Source organism: Sardina pilchardus, chromosome 4, assembly GCF_963854185.1.
Source record: "Sardina pilchardus chromosome 4, fSarPil1.1, whole genome shotgun sequence".
Classification (NCBI taxonomy): domain Eukaryota; kingdom Metazoa; phylum Chordata; class Actinopteri; order Clupeiformes; family Clupeidae; genus Sardina; species Sardina pilchardus.
Genome location: NC_084997.1, coordinates 490,652 through 515,093, shown reverse-complemented (window position 1 = coordinate 515,093; position 24,442 = coordinate 490,652). Strand labels below are relative to the sequence as shown.

At 39.5% G+C, this 24,442-nt stretch overlaps 1 protein-coding gene across 17 annotated transcripts in view; it reads left to right on the top strand.

Annotated features, from left to right (window-relative positions):
• The window catches only part of mycbp2 (MYC binding protein 2), a 306,540-nt gene that overhangs the window by 164,046 nt on the left and 118,052 nt on the right, over positions 1-24,442 (top strand). For all 17 annotated transcript variants that reach the window (XM_062533688.1, XM_062533704.1, XM_062533694.1 and 14 more), the window contains 2 exons: positions 1,819-1,916; positions 5,558-5,674. In XM_062533688.1, coding sequence (XP_062389672.1) covers positions 1,819-1,916; positions 5,558-5,674 — 215 coding nt within the window. The remainder of the gene's footprint in view (positions 1-1,818; positions 1,917-5,557; positions 5,675-24,442) is intronic.

Here is a 24,442-nt window from a genome sequence, read left to right as displayed (position 1 = left end):
CCCAGTTCATTTCAACTGGAGGTCATGAACAACAGGCAGACACAACTCATACACTGCAAACAGTGCCTGTCTAACGCAGTGTTCTAAATGAATCCGCGTTACCTACGGCCTCTCAGGGCTTATTGCTTAAAGGAATATTCCACCATTTTTGGAAATAAGCTCATTTTCCACCTTCCCTTGAGCAAAAAATTGATATTTACTAGGGCTGTCAAAATAACTGATTAATTTAGATTAATTGATTTGAGATGAAATAACTGATTAAAAAAATTAACGCAGATTAATCGATGACCTTTGACCCGGAGCCATTCTAGTCAGTAACCATTAGACCTTAAAATGGGGAGACGAGAATGTGCTGCCTGGATCATTGATTGAAACATTTACTTCTAAAAAAACGGCCTGACGGTGTTAAAAAAGAAAGTGTTGATTAAGTCCTCTGCAATGTCTGCAGCACAGAATTTGCATATCACCGGAGATCGTCAACTCTTAAGTACCACATTACTGCAAAGAAATAGTGTTGACATTGCGATTTTGTGATTAAATTTTATATGCGATTAATTTAGATTAATTAATCACAGAGTATGTAATTAATTAGATTAAAAATCGATTTTAATCGATTGACAGCCCTAATATTTACCTTTTTTCCGTTCATCCAGCCATTCTGTGAGTCTGGCGATGCAACTTTTAGCTTCAGCCTAGCATAGATCATTGAAACGGATTAGACCAGTAACATCTCGCCTGTTAGCATCATGTTTAAAAATGACTAAGATATCTGGTAATTTTCCCATTTAAAACGTGTCTCTTCTCAAGTTTGAAAGTGCAATAAGACCAACTGAAAATGAAACCTAGCGTTTTTCTAGGCTGTTTTGACATGAAACTATACTCTCATCTGGCGTAATAATCAAGGCAACTTGCAAACGTACCATGGGCGCAATGACATCACGCAGCATCTGAAAATAGTCCCCATAGACAACAAACAGTAGTAGTGCCAGTAGTTTGCAAGTTGCCTTGATTATTACGCCAGATGAGAGTGTAGTTCCATGTCAAATTAGCCTAGAAAAACGCCAGGTTTCATTTTCAGTTGGTCTTATTGCACTTTCTAACTTGAGAAGAGACGTTTTAAATGGGAAAATTACCGGAAATCTTAGTCACTTTTAAACATGATGCTAGCAGGCGAGATGCTACTGGTCTAATCCGTTTCAATGATCTATGCTAGGCTGAAGCTAAAAGTTGTATCGCCAGACTCACAGAATGGCTGGATGAACGGGGAAAAGGTAAATATCAATTGTTTTGCTCGAGGGAAGGTGGAAAATGAGCTTATTTCCAAAAATGGCGGAATATCCCTTTAACTCTTTCCCCCATAAAGACGACATTTGACGACTCCCCCTGTACCCTTAATGACGAGTTTAGACACTTCCTTTATATCCCTAAAGACGTGATTTGACGATGATTAGAGCAGGTTCCGGGTTTTCAAATATAACAGAGGCTGTGATAGGTGGGGTCGAGCACAACCCATGTTAGGCCAGCCAATAGGATTAAACGATACATTTTCGCGGGTTTTCCCGAAGTTGATCAAAGTGGTGACGATAGCCACTGGGAATTTTTAAAAAAAAAACAACTCAACAAGATGGCGGCGCACAGAATTATTTCATGAATACCTGTGGAGAAAGTTACTCTGACTCAGACTTGTGGATTTGAAAGTGATTATGACCTTTGTTGATTTGATAGCCATGATGATAATAATTCTACTTCAGAATGTTCAGAGTCCCTGACCCTCAGAACTCTCCTTCTCAATTGTCTTTGTCTTATCTGCTTCTCTAGATGCAGGGCTTGAAGTAGAAGTGAAGGACCCACCCAAAGGCATGATTCCTCCAGGGATACAGATGGTGAAACCAAAGCTAGAGCCACAACCAAGCAAGGTTACCATCCAAGTGTTGTTATTTGCATTTAGAAACCTGTATGATAGGGGTTGTATTTGGCCAGGAATCTTGACAATGTTGTTGCTGTTCACACTGCAGCAACTGCCTATCTAATAAAATCTAATCAAGTGTTATTAATCTTATATCAAGATCAAAATATCTAGCTGGTATTGTTTTTGTGTAAAGAGACTTACTTTGTGCTTTTAGTTTGACTTATCTCTAATTTATGTCTGATCGTGAAAACAAGCATATTTTGCTGCCAGTGTGTTGAGCGAATTTGCCTTCAGAAGACTACTTGAAATATAGACCTTCATCTGCCTGATGAAGGTCTAACGACTGAAAGCTAGCACTCAGTAAAGCTTTAAACTTTTTTGCACAAAGACTTGAAGTGTGCGGATTCTTCTTTAAAAAAAAAGTCTCTTCATACTAAAAACTCGATTTGTTTACCTTATTGTAACTTATATGATACCGGCAACCCTCCGGTTACAAGCTCCAAGCCCTAACCAGTAGGCCACGGCTGCTGCCATATGGGGTCATATATGCACGATATTGCAAAAAGTATTGGGTCATCTGCCTTTACTCGCAAACAGTATGAACTCAAGTGACGTCCCATTCTTAGTTCATAGGGTTTAATATGACGTTGGCCCACTCTTTGAAGCTATAACAGCTTCAACTCTTCTGGGAAGGCTTTCCACAAAGTTTAGGAGTGTGTTCATGGAAATATTTCTCGGCCATTCTTCCAGAAGCACATTTGTGAGGTCACACATTGAAATTGGACGAGGAGACCGACTCTCAGTTTCCACTCTAATACATCCCAGAGGTGTTCTGTTGGGTTGAGGTCAGGACATGCACACCAAACTCTTGTAATCCATGTCTTTGTGGACCTTGCTTTGTGCACAGTCATGTTGGAACTGGAAGGGGCCATCCCCAAACTGGACTTGGCCCCTGAGTTCCAGTGAAAGGAACTCCAAGAGATTTTGGACAATTCCATGCTCACAACTTTGTGAGAACAGTTTGGGCATGTCCTCTTCCTGCTCCAACATGACTGTGCACCATTGAGCAAAGCAAGGTCGACAAAGACATGGATGACAGAGTTTGATGTGCATGAAATTGACTGGCCTACACAGTCCTGACCTTAACCCAATAGAACACCTTTGGGATGAATGAGAGCTGAGACTGAGAGCCAGTCTAACATTGTCCAACAGGTGTGCAACCTGACAAATACGCTTCTGGAAGAATAGTCAAAAAATCCCATAAACACACTCCTAAACCTTGTGGAAAGCCTTCCCAGAAGAGTCGAAGCTGTTATAGCTGCAAAAGGTGGACCAACGTCATATTAACCCTATGGATTAAGTGGGATGCCACTTAAGTTCATATGCGAGTCAAGGCAAGTAATACTTTGGGCAATAAAGTGTATGCACAATTCCCAGTGAATTTTCTGGTTTGTCCACTTCTTTTCATATCTTGAACAAATGAAGGGAGTATGTGTGCACTGCAAACAAATAAAATCTAATCCAGTGTTATTAATCTTCTGTTAAAGGTGCGCTATGAAATCCTGTTTGACGTCACTTCTGTTAACGTTCCATAAACACCAAAACAAAACAAACGCAACCCGCGCAGTCATAGACATAGAACGTTCCTTGTGGAGTCGGAATAAATTGTAGTAAATCCGACATCAGCGTTCTATGCTTCCCCCTTCTGTCGGACTGACTGTCAGCTGAGCTATAGCCAGCCTCTGTGACTGGCTAACTTTAAGACCTTTAAGACACAGGTAGCCCTAGGCAAACATACCAATGATTTCCATGCAAACTGAAAATTGGATGAGGAGTTGTGTTGGATTTGCAGTTAGCGATTACAGTGGCACCTGGAAATGATGCATTTAACGATTTCCCCCCCTCTTAATCCCCCATAAATACCAGTGGCCTAGGTCTAGTTAGGGAAATTAGCTTTATTTGTTATTAAAATATGACGAAGAGGACCCCAACGAATTTCCTTCCACTACATCGGAAATCCTTAAATAAATAGTCTGATATGGATAGCGCTGCCATAGCCTTCTAAACATGCCTTAAACTTCGTCAAACTATGTCCCGACTGTATGTGGCCTCGACACTTTGCGCACAGTAGCCTAGGCCTAGATAATGAAAGGGTGCGATGAGCGACATCTTTAGCCTACTGTCTATGAACGACACAGTCACAGCACAGCAGCCAATTATGAAAAAGACGGATACCGTAAGACCAAGTTAACTAAGGATACGATAGGCTGTCGTGGCTATAGGCTGTCTGTCAATGTTGCAGTTGAGAGAAATAAGAGAATATGGGCTACAATGAACCTATTCTCTCAAGTCAGTCGACAACGAAAGATATGAGGTATAGGCTACAATATGAAGCATGCAATCGGATCGGTCTTACAAGCTTTCACTGGAGGCAGCATATGCGGCGTGTTTTACGATTATGATTATGATCACTGCTTTACGCACGACACCTGTAGTGTTCTGTTCTGGACTCCCGTTTTAAAAGTAGGCTAATAGTGGTTGTCGTACTTCACTTAGCCTACATAGATCTTGGTAATGCAGTGGCCGTAAACAAAGGTTAACTTAGCCTACGGATAGAAAATAAGAAAAAAGATAATATAACGTAACTAAGTTAGTTTGCCTGCTAGCTAGCTTAACAGAATCTCCCAATGGGAATTGATGTGATCTATTCACCAGCGCATTTATAGGCCTACATTATCTGACTAAATAAAGGCCTATTACCTCCTTATTCAGTGGCAAGTTGAAAAATAATAAATCGTGCCTTTCACACGGCCAGATCTTGCAGTTCATTACTGAGTAAACAAAAAAAAACAGCTGACAACGGCAAAAACAGCTGTTTAGGTGGGTTATGATTGAACTGTGTCTGAAATGTTGCGCTGAGCTTACAGTGGCGCGCCTGACGTCGAACTCAGAGCTTCATTCTTTTGACGTAATAACTGATCAATCTGGCTCTGTTCTAGAATCTTTGGTTTGTTATTGTTTTGGTGCACATCCTGTGCCCCTATTGTTGTTAACGTTTGTTTTGAGGATCACAGCCCCTGTGTTGTCTTTTGATATCGGGTTTTTTCACATCGTATTTAGTGGACAGACAGCAAGCTGATCAAGGGGAGAAACATACGATTTGAGATACAAATGAAATCTCGCTAAGATCAAGCAGGATCTCATAGTGCACCTTTAAGATCAAAAAATCTATTTGGTATTGTTTTTAGTATGAAAAGACTTACCTACTGTAGTGCTCTCTCGAAATACAATTTTGACTTCATTTAAGAAGACTTTGACTTATTGTGTTATCAGGACAAATTTGCTCAATGCACTGGCAGCCAAATTAATTAACGCACTGTCACACAAATCAAACTTATTCTTAAACTAAGTCAAATGATTTTACAAGAAAGCACTACTATAGGTAAATTTCTTTGATCTGAAAGCAACAACTAGAATTTCTGATCTTGATATATGATTGATAACACTTGGTTAGATTTCATGATATGAGCAGTTTTTGCTCTTTCTCTCTCTCTGTGTTTACACCTTGTTAGTGTTGGTCAATGCAAGTTTATTCTGCTGTTTTGTCTTAGTAATCTGTCTCAATCTGCCTTTTTTTGATTCTCTCAGGTCCGCAAGTTTGTAGCTAAGGACAGTTCAGGCTTGCGTGTGCGTAGCCACCCATCTCTGCAGAGTGAGCAGATAGGCCTAGTCCATGTCAATGGCACCATCACTTTCATTGATGAGGTAAAGAGCACCAGGTTGAGGAGATGCTAGACCTTGAGCAGTACTACTGTTTTTACTTGACTTACTCCATACATTGTTTTGAATATTCGGTAACACTTTACATTACGGCTCGCTAATAAGGTGGTAATTGTATGGTAATTTCTATGTAATTTCATGGTAACAATCCCTTGTTACCACTTATTACAAGTGATTTCCATGCAGTTTCTAGTGCAATTACTCTGCAGTTTCTAGGTAATAGCAATGCAAACAGCATTAATTAAGGTGGTAATTTCTATGGTATTTTTATGTAATTACAGTGCATGAAAATGCACTGTACTGTTATTCCTAGGCTTCTTCTTCTTCTACTACTTCTTATTACATTGCATGTCAATGCAATGTACTGTTATCCCTGTTCTTCTTATCGGGATTATTCTTCTTCCGACCAAAATCAACGATTTATAACACTAAAACCACTGAACTGTTTGACGTAATTCAAGCACTCCTACAAAGATCTTGTAACGGAGATTTGACGATTGTATTTTTGACATTTGTGAACTTTATACTTTTTAAGATATTTACGATAAAAGAATTAAAAACTCTCAGAGTTAACATTGAGAAGCTTTGGCGGCAACGAAGCCTCTGTTACGTCAGTGCTCAGCTGTCAGTAATCAAGGAGCTTTGATCCAAATGCCATCACTACTGCACCAGGCTAAACCTGAATGTTGTGTCTACTCATTAAGCTGTACAGCTATAAAAACATTCTACCATGCCACTGCTGTAAACCAGGACGTTATCGTCTTGTCTCCTGTTAGCTGCTACTCCTTTTGTTTATATCGTTACAGTAACCGGTTTGCTCTCGGTAACGTTATCAACAGCTAAAGACAATCTAACCTAACGTCAACGTAAATTTAACACTGTATTTAGCTAACGACAACCAAACTTGCTCCAGGCTAGGTTTAACGTTGGGTAGGCTGCAAGGCCAACAGGGCTTACACAAGGGCTTTTAGCCATCTCGACATCCCAGCGTTTTAAGTGAAGTCCAACCTGATAGACATTTAGGTTCTAGCACAAACTGCATGGCTATCATTTTCACGTTTGTTTGTTAGCAAGCTAGTCGTTTCAGCTTGGACTTGCCAGCCAGGCAATCATTTAAAGCTTTCGGTATCATTCACAAATTAAAAACCTTTGTTAACAGCTTATTGTACATTCCTATTAGGACAATCACACACCTGGAGACACTTCGAAGAACATACTAGCTCATCCTGTAATATAGCCTACATAAAATATCCTAGCCTACTGTAAGCTAACGTTACATTTGCTAGATATCCTACCTGTTGCTGCATCATCGTTGATTGGCGTTGTTTGAGATTGTAGGTATTCCAATTCCTATTCTGTATTCCAATGGTGTCTAAGTCTATAGCCTATGGCCTACTTTTAACCTGCATTAGTGTAGATATGTAGGCTACTAAAGTGTCAGCTCTTGCAACTCGTTTGAAGTTGGCAACTTCATGTCAGTCTTTTAAATTCTAATAAATGAACAGTTATTTTCCATAATAGCCTATATCCACAATTTTGATGCATTTTCATAAATCACTTTTTAAATGTGACTTTTCAGTGGAATTGTAATTGGGTTATTGTTATTTATCTATTCTTCTGTGTAGCCTAGTTGTCTTTTTAACTATAGGCCTAATACAATGTTTTACACAGTCAGCAACTTTTTTGCACATGCAATGGTAATTACAGTGCATGAAAATGCACTGTACTGTTCTTCCTAGGCTTCTTATTACAGTGCATGAAAATGCACTGTACTGTTATTCCTAGACTTCTTATTCCTCTTCTTCATCTTCTTATTATTCCGCTTACCACTTTTTCCGTACGCAATTTCTCTTCAACCGTTTAACTTAGAAACTTCATTCAAACTCTGTAATGTAGGTCTTCTAATGGATTAGGTTGCTATGACTTTTCCACTATGTAACTTTTATACTTTTTAAACTATAAATTAAAAACTATTAAAAATGTCCCCATAGACTTAACATTGTGATCATGACATCATAGAATCTTTATGCAAATGTGAACCACTCAGAGCAAATCAGAAGCCTGCATTGTACACAGAGGCGGGAGTAACAAAAAAATCAGAAAACAATGGCGGCGGCCCTGAGGGTCGTAACTGGAAATATTAAATGTGAATTAAGGTTTCTTCACCACTTTTAATGGTTTATTTTGACACGGTTTGTTGTTTATATGCGACATAAATGTGTTCAGGACATACAGATCATTGTAGGTTAACGTAAGCTCTCTAACGGTAGAGTTAGCTTGTTGACCCATTATAACCTATTGAAAACACATAGCAACTAAATCGCTAGCACACTGAAATTAACTACTATCGTGTTTCTGTACAACATGACTTGTTGTCAACATAAAAACATTGAAACGGATTGTTGTGTATGCCACCTGAACATACTTGGGCTAGATAAACCACTGGATAATCTGAAGCACTAGACTGCCTCGCTAACTAGCAGGCTATGTAGGGCAGTGTTTTTCAACCACTGTGCCGTGGCACACTAGTGTGCCGTGACACATTGTTAGGTGTGCCGTGGGAAATTATCATAAGTTTATCATATTATTATAAGTGGTCTAAAAAAGAGTGAATAGACATCATTTTCTTTGTGTTCATTTGATTCCTATTCAAGACACTTTGACAAGAATGACTTGATATCGTTAATGCGGGCTACAGATTTTTATTTAATTTCATTTTCCATAAAATTTCATTTTATTTAAAATTTTCGGCTGGTGGTGTGCCTCAGGATTTTTTCAATGACAAAAGTGTGCCTTGGCTCGAAAAAGGTTGAAAAACACTGATGTAGGCAACAAACAACTTGGACTGGTCCGAGCTTGCTTCTGCCATTATAAGTCCACATCTGGCAGCACGTCTGGCATGTTTTACGCACAAAGTGCGGTTAACATAACAAACCAAACGATTTCCGACTAAAACAAATAGCCTAACGTTATCAAGCCAGGCACAATTGCTAGCCTAGGCTACGTGAATTAAACGCAGACCACGAGAGACCTAGATAGTTAAGCTGTAAATAAAGCTAACTTCACTGAATCAATGTCAACTCCCGGTGTTGATCCCCGTCTTTTGGCAGGCGATTAGGCATAACATTTAAGTCTACCACCGTTAATAGCCTATTGTGAAACTCATAGCCTGCTTCATCTAAAGTTAGACACTTTGACACACTTGAGGGAAACTTCCCGTGCTTTATTTATCAACCAAGTAGCCTAGCTTATATCACAACCGAGTTGCTGTCTTAGCCACAACTCACGCTTTTAACAGAGCATTATTTCACGGACCTCTCTGTCCAACTCCTTCACTCTCCGACTCCGACCTGCTCAAACAAACACACGCAAACACACGTACCTAAAACTCCACCCCTAAGTTCCCCTTAAAGGGACACAACTATTTCAGGAACAGGTAACAGAACACATCACACACAATAAAGAGGATATCACAATATGATATCAATGTAATTCGGCTACACAGCCTGCCGAAATGACCGTTGAATTTTTTTTTATCAATTTGAAAAATATAGACCTAATCATTCAGCCAATAACGTCGGCGTCGCCTAACTATGATTTTTGTGTGCAATGCACACCCTACAGTGGGTACGGGTTGAGAATGCACCTTCTCCCGCGGGACTCCCGAAGAGATCCCGCAGGCCGTCAAGCCGATTTTTTTCGAGCCTAAGGCAATGTACCCAAACAACCACCAGGTGGCAGAAAGTTTCATCCCGCATTTCAAAATGATGAAGACCGCATATCCGTCAATAGTCGACTCCTTAATCTCATTTAATCATTACAATGAAGGTGATGACTGGCGAAATTATTCAAACAACGTTTCAATGAACCATTGTTGAAATTAATGAAAATGGTTATAGAAAATCGCCTACAGCCTAACGCCGACACAGCTGATTCTTTGATTGATTCTAAGCTGTTTTGATGTAGGGGATGGGTAAACTGGCGCGCTACAAACATGCTACCAATCAAATGTAATATTAGTAGGACTAGCCTACTTAGACACTTTAGTCATAGGCAACGTTGCCATGTTAATTTGGGCTAGAAGTGCTTGCTTGTGGTGGCGCTCCTGTCCGCTGCTTCTCCCGAATTGTGTGGCAAATTTGTCAGCAATCAGCTTAAATGTCAAATCATATTTATTTCTCTTTGTCGCCATGGTATTGGGGGAAACGCGGAGAAACGAGATGGTCAGTCCTCGTATTTTTTCTTCGCGTTTCGTTATAAGAAATATATAAGTAATAGTTAGTCTTCTTCCGTATTGAACAGATAGGCTACGGGACGCTCTTTGTTCCGTATTTTAAGGAACTACTCAATGCACACACACTACAATGAAAAACACACAAAGAAATCACTAAACATATAGCCTACAACCTAATGACACTTTAATGCAGCGTTTCTCAAACTATGGGCCGCGAAACGTGGAGACTGCTGCTGGTCCGCGAGACATGGGGTGAAATTAGGTCCGGTGATCTGATAATTTGCTGCGCAATTGACCAAGCAACCGCGGACCGACAGAAAAAGAAAGCAAACGTTGCGGCGGAAATGCTTCCTAATTTGATGTGTTTAAACATAGAGACATACAATTAGGTGTGTCTGTTATTATGATAATTTTCGAGCATAACTGCTTGTCCATAGCTCAGTGACAGGTGTTAATAGCCTTGCCATAAGCACTGCTGCAGGTGCTTCTTTTATTATGCGGTTAGAGCATATAAGCGCTTACTCATATAGACTATAACTCAGGGACAGGTGCAAAACCACCAACTGGGATGGATCGAAGGGCAAGCAAGCACTGCCACACAACGTGAAGGCCTTTGTGTTGTCAACACTACACAGAAAGTTTCCTACGATGGGGAGAAGTGGCCGCAAGGACTGCATCGATAAGATCAACGAATACAGTAATGTTTTACAACCCAGCTGGTATCCGCTGTTCATTCCGACATATCCCCACTCGGCGGTAGGCCTAGGCCTATTTAACTTTTTTTTTTTTTCAAACAACGTGCCATTCCGACATGAGGTCATTAATAGGCTATTAATGTCATAACTATTAGACTATCATTAGGCTTACTATGCATGGCTGTAGGCAGCTATGAGGCCACTGAGATCTGGACCTCATCGGTTTTGTGAAAGCCGATTGGAAATACTTAAGTTTAGAGCGAACGTTTCAACTATGTTTGCCATGGTAGACAAAAACACTCAAATAAAACAATAGCCTAAAAAATAACTGCATGCGTAATGGACACGGCTCTATATCCTAAATAATTTTCGAGGTTCGCCATTTGGTAATATGACCTATCCTTACAGACAATAATTTAGATTGAGCACAACTAAAGTTGCACGAAGGCAAAATACAGTCCTAAAAGCCTATTCTATATAGCCTGGCCAATATTGTAGATGTGCAAAAGCAGCATTTGCGTGCGTGCTTGCCGGTGAGGTGTAGCCTACAAAAATGAGCATAACATCTGATTATTAAAGTATGGCTATAGGATATAGGCTAGAGAAGAGTTGGTTTAAAATTCAAGTGTAGTAAAAAAGTTTGTGCACATCCCCGGTCAAGGTGCAGAACTAGAGTAGGCTAAATCATAAAAAAATGGAAAAAAGTTCGCACACTTGAAATCCTTCTATTATAGGATATAGGCTAGAGAAGAGTTGGTTTAAAATTCAAGTGTAGTAAAAAAGTTTGTGCACATCCCCGGTCAAGGTGCAGAACAAGAGTAGGCTAAATCATAAAAAAAATGGAAAAAGGTTCGCACACTTGAAATCCTTCTTTTTTGATTTGATTTGGTCTTCTTCAGATTAAAATTCAAGTACGTGCGCTATTTAACCCCTCGAGACCGACTGCAGTCTGCTGACACAGCCAGACGACTCTCCCAACCCATTCATTCGTTTTGGCCGATATAATCCATTCATTCGTTTTGTGCGTAGGCCTATATAGATTCCTGCATGCTGCATTACCGTGACCCTTAGCCTACCTTGTGGATGATTTTTTCTCATTGGAATACAGCAGGACAGAATGCCTTTTATCTAACAAACGCAAAAGCTGAGATTGTTGGAAGGACTAGGCTACTCAACAAACTTGTTTTTCGTTTCTGGGAGATCTCGTTATCGTTTTGGATTGTCGGATTTTTATACTTATTGTTTGGACTTATGGACAATGAACTTTGAGGGGTGGTTGTTAGTGCTTTACAAAGCTTTGTGTTAATAAGTGTCGGTCCTCCTATCCTTCAGCTCACTGCGCGATGCAGTTGCGCATAGTGGCCACGAAGTCATTAACTGTTTACGACACAATACATGATATTTGTGTTTTTCGTTTCTTAGATTTAATGCATGTTTGACATGTAAACAGGCCTTCAGTCCGTTAACTTAAGGCCTTCTTTTGCATGGGGTTGCTCGCATCCGCCCGTAACCTAGACTATTATGTGCGTAGTGGCTGCATACTCTTATAATAAGAGGCAAATTGTTACAGGACAACTTAAACTGACTTCCCCAATGCTTCCCCGCAGCACATTACATTTTAATATAGGCTAATATAGGATGAACAAAGTCTATGCTATATTAAATCCAGTAGCCTAATAATTCTATGTGCCACGTCCGATTTCGCAAGTGATGTAGTAGGCTACGTTTAAACATCGACAAACGTCTGTGAGACTACCCATTTCATGAAGAGCAATTGTCTTGTGCGATCATTCCCCCTCCCCCACACTTGTCTAACCAGTTCACTAGACATTATAGCCTACCTGTATGCGGCATTGGACGATTGCCTCCCTCCCCCCTCTCTCTCGACAGACACTTCCTGGCACTAGGGCTCGGGATCATGACATCAAAACTTCGCGGGCACAGCCACATTGGCAGCTTCACTCCTTAGTTTACCATGGATTACTATGGATTTACTCCCGCCTTTTAGTGTGTTCCTGTTACTTAGTTTTTGCCTTCTTGGTAGTATGTTGCTGTGTAGTGGGGTGTAACAGTGCAACCCACGATCGCAAGAGGAAAAGAATAAATCGCTACTATTTCTGCTTCTTGTCTTGTGCATCTGAATGAATGGATATTACGTTCATTGCGCTACCAAATGGCGGCGATATTCCTAGAATGCAAGGCGTGTGCCCGAGCCCTATTATGTAAATGTAAAAATGTGTGTGTGTGTGTGTGTGTGTGTGTGTGTGTGTGTGTGTGTGTGTGTGTGTGTGTGTGTGTGTGTGTGCGCTGAACCACGAATTCACATATTAACTTTTCTTTTCAGCAGACATCGCAATCATAAAAAAATCGCAAAACTTTTTAATAAAATAATGCCTCTTGTCTTAATGGGTTCCGGAGGTTCGTAGAGTAAGTTTTGAACCCCGGTCGCTGACGTATGATTAAGATGCCTCAACCATTTACGCCACAGTTCGAGTGTCAATTTCTTCGCACTTAGCCAAGAAATAAAGGATTCAGTCAGTCGAGTTCATTTAGCCTATTCGCGGCATGCACTTGAAACGCCGATCAAAAGTTCTGACATGTTAAACTGACGTTAGTCATTAATTCACCACATGATAAAATGCTGTTATATTGACGCACAGTAGCCCACGGTAGTCTATGTCTATCTCTGAATCAACATGAACATGCATAACGAGATCCATATATTCTAAGTTGCTAGAAACTTCTTTTGCGGAACTAGGCCTACTAGTCGTGTTACAATGAATCAACCTCACTGCCCTATCGCATATCTGACCATCCATTGTTATAATGTTACAAAATGCGCGATCTTCTCCAATCATGTAGCCTACGGTTATAAGTAAAGTGACATGATAGGCATGTAGGCCTATTAAAGATATTTCTGTTAAATACGTTTTATTTTCAGTTGTCAAAAGTGGTGGGGACAAAATCTGTGATAAAGTGCTGGGTAAGCTACCCAGCGTCGCCGGTTAAAATGAACATGCCTCCGTTTTAAAATAGCCTCTAGGCCTACACATTTCTAAGTATTCCTAACATAAATGTAGCCTAAATGTCCATCTTGTCCATCTCTTTCGTCTTCGCCTTGACAATAATAGCCTCACGGAAATGCGGTCTTGTAACCGTAATGAATTAATGAATTAATCTAAGGTTGCCTATATCGAGTCTTTCAGGTTGAATTGAAGGCTTCTAAAACCATTTTCATTAATTTCAACAATGGTTTATTGAAACGTCGTTTGATTATAATTTCGCCAGTCATCACCTTCATTTTAATGATTAAATGAGACGGATTAAATGAGACGGATATGCGGAGCATTTCTCTCCCTCTCCATTGACCAAAACGTTGCTCTGGCATCTCTGCTGGACTGACTGAGTTATAGGCTACGTCGAGTGAGAGAGCCAGCTGTGAGGTACGCTGTAAAACATTCGAAAACTCTGAAACTGCAATCTGACATGCCGAGCGTGATGTCTCTTTTCTCCGCTTGTCACCAGCGCGGTGTCTTCGGGTTTTTCCGTGTTTTCCGGTATGAGCCGAACCTTCCTTTTATTAAGGCGGTCTTATGTTGCCCCCTTGCGGTTGCAGTTTTAATTAAAGTCCCGATGCTTCGGGAGTCCCGATGTGCGGGAAAGAAAGGAGCATTCTCAACCCGTACCATCTGTAGCTCTTCTACAGTCACGATAATGCAATACAATTATGATGTTTAACGTAGGCAATGTGAGCCTGCATGATAGACAGTAAAAGAATGACCTCTGAAGATTTCACCATTTCTAAAAAAGTAAATTTATCCACGCATATTGTCTACTCAAATGATCTCTTGCTGTGATCCCTCGTGCTCTCATCCTAAATTGCAGAGTTTGAGAGTATGAATACCCTATGATAAACCTAACAGCTATCTCAATTACCCTTGCAACAATATAGAAATCATCGCAATCACCCTAGTTAACAAAGACCACTTTCCATTCAATTCAACTTTCCATTTCCACTTTCTCTCCATCCATTTACTTCCAACTATGTATTCCTTCATTAAACGGTCCTCCTATCAACATCCATTAATCTACCTATACATCCATTAAACTATTTGTCTATCAACATTCATTAAACTATCTGTCTTATCAACATCCATTAAACTGTCTACCTCTACACAGCCCTTAAACTATGTCTATTAAACTATCTGCCTATCAACATTTATTAAACCACGTCAACCTAGCAACCATATATGTCTTAGCAACACCTAACTCTCGATTACCTATTTATAGATCAGTAGTAAATCCTCATTCGCTCAGTTTTACCCCATCTCTCTTTTTTTATATTATTTGTGTTAACTACAAATTATATTGTACATTTCATTTTTGGCATTTTCATGCACTGGTAATTCCTTGGAATTGCATTTCTAGTTATTATTCCGCTTACCACTTTTTACTTTCGCTATTTCTCTTGAACCGTTTAACTTAGAAACTTTATTCAAACGTTGTAACGTAGGTCTCCAATAGGAGAAGGCTGCTATGTATTTTTCAACTTTGTAACTTTTATACTTTTTAAACTATACATTAAAAACTATTAAAAATTTCCCCATAGACTTAACATTGGCCTCTATGACATCACAATTAGGTCATTAAGCAATTAGAATCTTATGCCAGGTGGCCAGCCCCACCTGCAGCAGCCCTCTCTCTCTGAGGCTTTTAGCATACAATCTCTCTGTGAAGACTACATATCCTGTTAAACTGTTTCCTCTTTCCACAACTGTTTCAAAATAAAAGTCCTCACTGCAATAATACACTATTAAATCATTTAACCATTGAAACTACTCAACTACTTAACTGTTCAACCATTCCAACTGTCAGTTATCATCAACTATGCCTCCAGTCAACTACATGAGACCTCCACGTACCTAGCAACCAACATAGCAACCATTAAAATTAAGCGTTTATGACCGTTTCCATAGCAACCAACATGATTATACTGCAGTAACTTCTTTATTCCTGATAGTGGCCACCATGGATACCCTATCAACAAATGTTTCAAAATAAAAGTCCTCACTAGCAAGTTAGCTAGTTAGCATAGTTAGCATTTTTAACATAACTGGTAAAAATGATTAGCTAAGTAAGCTAATCAACGTGGTTAGCATTGTTAGCATAATTAACATTGTTAGCATAGTTAGCATTTTTAACATTACTGCTAGAAATCATCAACTAAGTTAGCTTATCAACCTGGTTATCATTGTTAACATAGTTAACATTTTAACATACCTGTTAGAAATCATTAGCTAAGTTAGAACAGGAATGTTTAAGCTTTAAAATGTCTACCTTAACACTATCAACTCTCTTTACACTATGCAACCACCATGTTTACCCTAGCTACACCTTAGTAGCCATATCTACATTATCTATCTATAAATGTTTTGCATTTTCATGCACTGGTAATTCCTTGGAATTGCATTTCTAGTTTCATGGTAATAATATTTTGTAGACCCTTATTACTAGTCATTTCTATGCAATTTCCAGTGTAATTACTCTGCAGTTTCTAAGTAATAGTGATGCAAACAGCTTTCATTTTAAGTTTAATAAAATGGTAATGATTTAAAATGAATCTAGTCCAGGATTTACTTATTGTTTTTGTTTAATTACCTGAAAAACAAGGAGGTAATTTCCGTAAATTAGGGCCGTAAAATACACTATCACTTATTTCCACTCAGTTACTTAGTTATTACCATCTCTGATCTGAAATAGGTTACCGTGTACTGACATTCAACACACAACCACATGTTGAGCACAACCTTAACTTTGTTCTGCAAAAAAGCATTGTTTTCACACATTTAACATGTTCTGCAATAATAAAACAACATAATCAAATTCTGAAACAGTAGGCTAAATATTTTATTTGCAGTGCACCCTAAACCTACTAAAACATTCATACAGGTACAGAGGTGACGTGTTTGTTACAGATGAAAATATTATAATATTTCGTTGACTTCTTTGGGTCAGAAGCTCCTCTCGGAATAACAAAGTCGTCCTTCTCAAAATTATGACAGCAGACACGGTAATCCATCACTTTAGCGTTTCGATTGAGGTGTCAATGTCCACATTCAAAACAATAAGCCACCGGAGACCGACCGTATCGCAATGACAGCTGATGAAAACTTGCTGGATTGTAAACTTTTAATTTTTGTTTCGCTGCCGGGAAAGGAACAGACACGAACCACTCTGTCTTCCTTGTCCTCTTTCTTCTGTCTGTAGCATATCTCACCAGAGAAAAGACGGGCTCTGATCTCACTGTAATTTGAGCACCGGACGTGCTTCCGTGTGAGAACTTGCGTGACATTTCTGTGCTTCAGATAGACTTGCAGTCTCGAACGATCTCCAAGTGTGTACAGACTATTCCAAAGTTTACAGACTGACTGGTGCTTTGTTTTATGTATAGACACCTCGAGTTAGCTGCTGACGAGGTTTTGCGCTGTTTTGAGCAATGTTAGTGGTTTAATTTTGAAAGCGTAGTCTATGGCTTTATGCCACTGTTAACGATTTTGGGCTGTAGCTCATGCTAGCTCTGCAGGCTAGCCTACTGCGTGATCAACGAAAAATACTTCTTCCATGGCTTAGTTAAATTTTCAGTGGACTTATAGGCTATACCCTATGCAACTTTTTCATAGTCATAAAATCGTTGTTTTGCTTGACTGACCAGTTTTATCGAAAACAGTAATATTTCCTCCCGCCCCCAGTGTCCCTATCCGCTATTGCAACCTTGCAGTTTGTTCAGGAGACGATCATTCCCTGTTTACATCTGGAAGGCTGAGACGCATAAAGAACAAGAAGAACCACGCTTGCAATTTATATATTTATATATAGCCTATACATGTATAAATATACACGCTAAAGCTGTTGGGGAAGCTCTGCAGAGAAATATGCAAGCATAAAACGAGCGAAAATAAAAAACAAAACCGAAACTTAAGATGAAATCGCCAATCTTGCATAGTTTCTCTTTAAACTACGTTATTCCCTTAACTAAGACAAGTTGATACGTACCTCTTGCGTTTCAATACGTGCATACGTTCAATGGCTCTGGCGCGCAGCCCTACTTTGATAGCACTTAGCTAGCCCAGTTCATTCATTAGGATCCAATCAGAGAATATAGCCGCAAGTGGCGATGGCGGGCCCGAGCACCTGCGGTGCGGACCCATGACATTTCGGAATCTAACAAAGCAACATGTGTGGGTTGGTGTGCATGAGCAACACACATGCCCACTAAATTTGGTTAATTTTCATGAATGTATGTGTCAACCTCAACAAACTATACACTAGGTAGTGCTATAGAATCCCTAAGCTACACCCTAGGCCAGAGCTCTGTCTCTGATTAGCGATAGCAATAACACACAAGCCCACCAAATTTGGTTCATTTTCTTCAATGTATGTGTCAACCACAACAGACAATGTGCTAGGTGGCGCTATAGAGTCCCTAAGCCACACCCTGGGCCAAAGCTCTGTCTGACTGGCAGTAGCAATAACACACAAGTCCACCAAATTTGGTTCATTTTCGTGAATGTATGTGTCAACCACAACAGATAACGCGCTGCTAGGTAGCGCTATAGAGTCCCTAAGCCACACCATAGGCCAGCGCTCTGTCTCTGAGTAGCAGTAGCAATTCCACATGTAGCTGCCAAATTACATCCAAATTAGTCACTGTTTTCTGCCTATAACACCAACTTCCTGTTTCTTTAATAAGACGCCATAATTCAAACCTTCGCCATTTCAATATACTTTTGAAATTCAAAAATCTGGTTGCAATTCCTCTTGAGCAACCCCTCAAGATCATTTTAGTGCTTCTATTACATGATTTCGATAAACCGTCTAGGAGAAGTGTTTCAAAATATGTGATGTGCAAAAATCATAATCATAATCTTAACTCAAATTCCTCTAAGATTCACTATGTAGTTTAAATTTAAAACTTGTTTAGATTTGGGCTGGGCAACGATTAAAATTCTTAATCGCGATTAATCACATGATTTCCCTGATTAATCATGATTAATCGCATTATTATACGCAAAACTCAATAATGAATTAAATGTGCTGCCATATGAACGCAAGTGCCATAGCATTTTTTCTGCAAACATTTAACATCAGCATTTTGTTTATACAGTAGCAGTTAAATAATTGATTTAGTTTAAATCTCAACTTACACAATGTAATCAAAAGAAATACAAATTTAAAGCTTATTGTACACACGTTTTTGGTGCGTGTAGATATTTCCATAATACTTGTTGTAATAAGCCTACCCTGGTATAATGTCAAAATTATTTTTTCATTTAGGCCTATAGGGGTGGGTGATATGGGCAAAAAATTATATCTTGATATTTTTTGTGATTTTGACTATAACGATAATTAGTCGATATCCTTTAAAAAAATGTTTTTTAAAAGTCTGAGTTACTTTACAGCTCATTTTTTCTGAGTAGCAACATTACTATTATAATCAATTACCAACCTGTAACTTTTTAACCAAATCAACCAATGCATTGTCACTCTATGACACATTTGTAATTCTGCCCCCACTTGTGTGTGTGGTAATGATGAAGTCAACCAGCTACATTAGAATAGATGGATATAGGGCTAACCAATTTCCCAAGGTAAACTCTGATGCTGAAATTCTTTTCAAACTTTTACTGTAAAACTAAGCAGAACAACAGAGTACATTTCAGTTATTTCCTTCAATGTTTTGTTAGAGTGCAGTCACGTAGGCTATCATTCCAAGTTACAGAATAGAGACTAATGCGTTAGCTTATGGCTAATGTCTATGAGAAATCCCATAGAAATGCTAACGGTTAGCATAATCGATCAAATTAGATATTTAGAGCGAACTTCAGTCCATTTACAGCTTGGGCTACATAGGAAGATGTCTTTGTTTACAACTGAATATTAAAATACTCAAGGCTAATGTTTTCTTTCCATACAACAACGTTACCATGTAGGAAAAAACGACTGTTTAACTTATCAATGCCAATTGAACACCGTAGCCGCAAATCCAGCGCAAAACATAAACATTAGACGTGCCTGTGACAACGTGCACCGTGATCATGTGACTTGCACTTGCACTGCTGCAGCCAGTGCCTGCTCTCACTTCTGCTGCACATCTCCTGATTTCGTGAATGTAGGCTATGGCATTTCAATGCGTGATGAGACGCCTGTGACCAGCCTGTGAGCAACAGACTTTTACAGTATAAAATAAATAATAAAAACTGCGTTAATGCGCGATAAAATAATTGTCAGCGTTAAATGATTGATGAGTTAACGTGATATTAACGCGTTAACGTGCCCAGCCCTAGTTTAGATTAATACAACACACATGCCTACCAAATATGGTTCATTTCCATGCATGTATGTGTCAACCACAACAGACAACGCGCTAGGTGGCGCTATTGAGGCCCTGAGCCACGCTTTAGGCCAGAGCTCTGTCGCTGAGTAGCGTTACCCATTCCACACATAGCTACCAAATTTCAAGAGTTTTAGAGCATGCCAAGTTGGTGAAAAAAGGCAAAACGTGGCCCAGAAGAAATTTAATCTGAGCAAAAACAATAGGGCCTTGCACCTACGGTGCAGCCACTTCAGTGGCCGCACCTCGGTGCTCGGGCCCTAATAATAATAATCTGAGCAAAAACAATAGGGCCTTGCACCTATGGTGCAGCCGCTGCTACAGCGGCCGCACCTCGGTGCTCGGGCCCTAATGAAGTTAGAAGCGACAAAACACCTCCACGTTTTCGGTAACACTTTACTCGACGGGTTCATTCATGACACATTCATAACAGCTGTCATGAACTGCACATGAAGCAGTCATGACTGATTCTTGAACCGTGACTCAACATTCATACCAACACTTTCATGAATGTGGAAGACAAATGACGAAAACTTGTCAAAATAAAAGTCCAACAATCTAGTAATCCATATACAGGGTATTATGAATCTTTGCCAGCGTTTGTAAACATCTCATGAATATTTTATGAAGTCTACTTCAAATGTCACTTTGCTATACAAGTTGTGAAGTATTCATCATACTGGGAAGTGAACTAGGCTACTGACCATTTGTGGACCTCTGAATGGTTGGACATTCCTGTTTTATATATCTATTTATAGACAATTTTGCATTCTTCAGAGGTTACTATCATAAAATAAACAAACAGACAAACTAAATTCTCCTGGACACTGGACTTCCCCGTTGACTAAGATGTGACATGATCAGGTTGGCTAAAACAAAACAGACAGCAATGCTCCTTTGCGATTGTTGGACTTTTATTTTATTTTAAGTTTTTGTCGTTTTGTCTTCCACATTCATGAAAGGGTTGGTATGAATGTTGAGTCATGCTTCATGAAACAGTCATGAATGCTTCACGTGCAGTTCATGACAGCTGTTATGAATGTGTTATGAACGAACCCGTCAAGTAAAGTGTTACCACATTTTCCTTATTAAAATACAGGTACACGAGTAGTTACACGATGGTGAGACAAAATAAAACGTGGCGCTTTTCTAAGCAAGTAAGAAGGATAATTATACTGTATGGCGTAATAACACTTGGGAGCACTTCGACTCGGCACAGTAATATCATCACTCTTGGATTTTCAATTTCACTTTGGAGTGAGGATATTATGGCGTCGAGTCGAAGTGCTAGGTGTGTATCAACTCATCTTAGTTAAGGGAATAACGTAGTTCAATATGAAAAAAACGGTGGAGTGTTCCTTTAAACAAGCATAATGGTTCTATGTTGGAATTGGGAATGCTTTTACACCTAGAGTAATAATGGGACCGTCCCAACTAGTGCTGTGCGATATGGACAAAAAGTTATTTCCAGATATAGGCAATTCTATACCACAATGACGATATATGTGACCCTGTAAAGCGGAACCAGTCGTTTCAGTAAAATGTATTAAATTAAGTTATTGTGCTCACGTGAACGGCCATAACCTAAGCTTTCCAACGATATGTATATCGAGGGTATTACACAAACTATCGCTAAGATAACCGCATCCAAAGTTGACATGGTTCTCCTGTCACGATATGCCAGAAGAGGAGAAATCACCTTTTTAAGCAGCGCGTGCACAACGGGAATGACAGCAAATGTGTTGACTCTTCGCTGGGTTTAACAGTCAAAACGTATGTTTTTCCGTGAAATGCGTTCACGATATGAAACTGTAGACTGTATACAGTCGATTTATGCGAAAACGTGAAATTCAACATTTTAACCCGGAAGTTTGTTATTGTTGATTTTCTCAAAATAACGTTGTGCGCAAAACGACTGATTTCGCTTTGAATGGTCACATATATCCCGATATAGTATTTCTACTTAAAATTATATATTTAAATCCACGCAAGAATGCACATTTTTCTTTTAATTTTGAAAATTTTGTGGTTGTGTACAGTAGGTGTAATTGAGTGCCTGTCACTTTAAGAAATACGTGAAAGAAAATAATGACGTTAAACCCAATAGTAAGCCTAAATTATCTAAATGCCATATAGGTTAGCAACACACATTTGAGAGATGTCAGTAGGCACAATTAAGTTTACCTTGCCCGCTGCGAGAAGCGGCAACGCACCTGCAGTTAAATTATCTGAGCAGTCACAACATTAGTTATATGCTTGCATCATTTAGTTTTAGCAAGATAAATAGCTATCAACTCATGTAGTTTGAACTCAAGCCATTAACAGTTTCCCATTATATAAAAAATAAATTGAAAAGGCAGTCGTTTGACTCCAGAATTGTCCCATTTCTATTTTTTCATGTGAAAAGAAACTCCAAATGAAATTATATTCACTATGGGGGAATTCTCCCATGCACGTTGGGGTGCGTAAATCCCAAAAACTGCGTAACTGCGCGCATTTCACTCTAAGCAAATTCTTCCCTTCACTTAAACTGTCATTTACACGTGATAGAGGGAGTTACGTTTTTTGGGTGGAGCAACCCCAACATCTGGGCATTTCTTATATATACAACTCTTGCACGCATTCTATCATGGCTTGAAGCACCTTTCCAGCTACGTGCTCCAGAGGGCTGTACTAAGGTTGAGCTCCACTACAAGGTGAAACCAGCATTGCTTGATGTCGTCAGTAGGCCTAGTTCTAAATACATGTAGGCAACTCAGAACGTTACAAATTGACATTACAGTATCAAATTTGATGCTTAATAAGCTGACACGGCCTCATGTTTTCCCCATTACAGTGTCACACGGTGCATACTTCCCAACATTACCCTATCCGTGCGGCCACGTTGTTAAATAGTGAAAACTCAGTTATAATCACCCACTTAGAGTATTGGAGTTTACCGATTGTGCATCTTCAGTTTTAACTTGACGTGAAGTCATAATCCTGTAGCATACTTTGTTAGAATTCTTTGCAACTTCATCGAAGTCGGCCATACATTTGCAATAGCACGTCTGTACTATTGTCGAGTTGCATAGTTTATATTCTCCTGTCTCTTGATTCGTTTGTAATGGAGGTTCACGTTGTTATGCTCTACTGTATTTGAAGCTGCTGTATCTACAGCCAGTTATTGAATGGATCTAGGACACTATGCACCCTGATAAATTCCCCTTGGCCTTTGGAATTAAAATAACCCCACATCAATTCAATTCAATTCAATTTTATTTAGAGCGCCAAAACATTACACATGTCTCAAGGCGCTTCACAGAGCGTCAAACCTTCAAAGAGAGCCCATGAGCAACAGGGGCAAGGAAAAACTCCCTAGAATTGGAGATATATATAGGAAGAAACCTCAGACAGATCCACGACTCAAGGGCCCAACCCATCTGCCTAGGGTCAGTTAAGTAGAGTAAAGTCATTTGTAGTATCAGAAGGTTCAAGCAGTCCAGTATAGGGAATAAATAGTCCATCAGTAATCCATTAGTAATTTTGGAGGGTAATGGGTCGCTAGGATGTGTGGCCCAGGGATCCTGGCAGGGAACCACAGCAGGCGATGGTAGGGCAATCATAGGGATGATGATGGCAATGGCACTCAGGGGGATGGGACTTCAGGTGTGATGAGGGCCAGGCACAAAGATGGCTGATGACTGGTAATGGTTCACCTCACAAGTGAGGTATAGGGGAAAGGGAAGGGATACTAAGTGTGTTAGTATTACTATAAATCATAATTACTATAAATCATAATGGTTGGTATTAATAAGTATATAAATGGGAATATAAATTATTATACTATAGAGGGAAAAGGCAGAGGGGAGAGGGAGTTGAATGACAGGACAGACACCATTCACCAAACACCATTCCCTTCACATACTAAGAGTTTGGCATGCTTAATGTCAGTTATTAGCTGTTAGCTAATTAGCAGGTTTCATTCTCAATGCAATTCAAACCAGCCAATTCAAACCAGCTAATTCAAACCCCCCCCCCCCCCCCCCCCCCCCCCCCCCCCCCCCCCATGTGAAGTAGTCAACTGAATTCAAGCCAGCAGCAAACCTCATCAGTATCTTGCTCAGCGTATTTACACATAAAATGAAGCACCAACAACGTAGTAAACAAACCCAGGGTTTATTACAGAAGACTGTTAAGAAACCTGACTGCTTATTTGGTGTGTTTTTATACAGACAGTAAATTTTCCGCCAGAGTTTCACTTTAATATACAATTTTAACACTTAGTAAGAGATCACTTTTAGCAGTGTTGTTTGTTCTGGGAGTGAAAACACTGCATGCATACAGTGAACCCAAAAAGGTAACAATACTCACACTACACATGTAGCTCTTTTGTTTGTTTAAAGCGCACAGTCACAAACCAATTGTGTCACTTCTCTAGGAATATTTGGGAA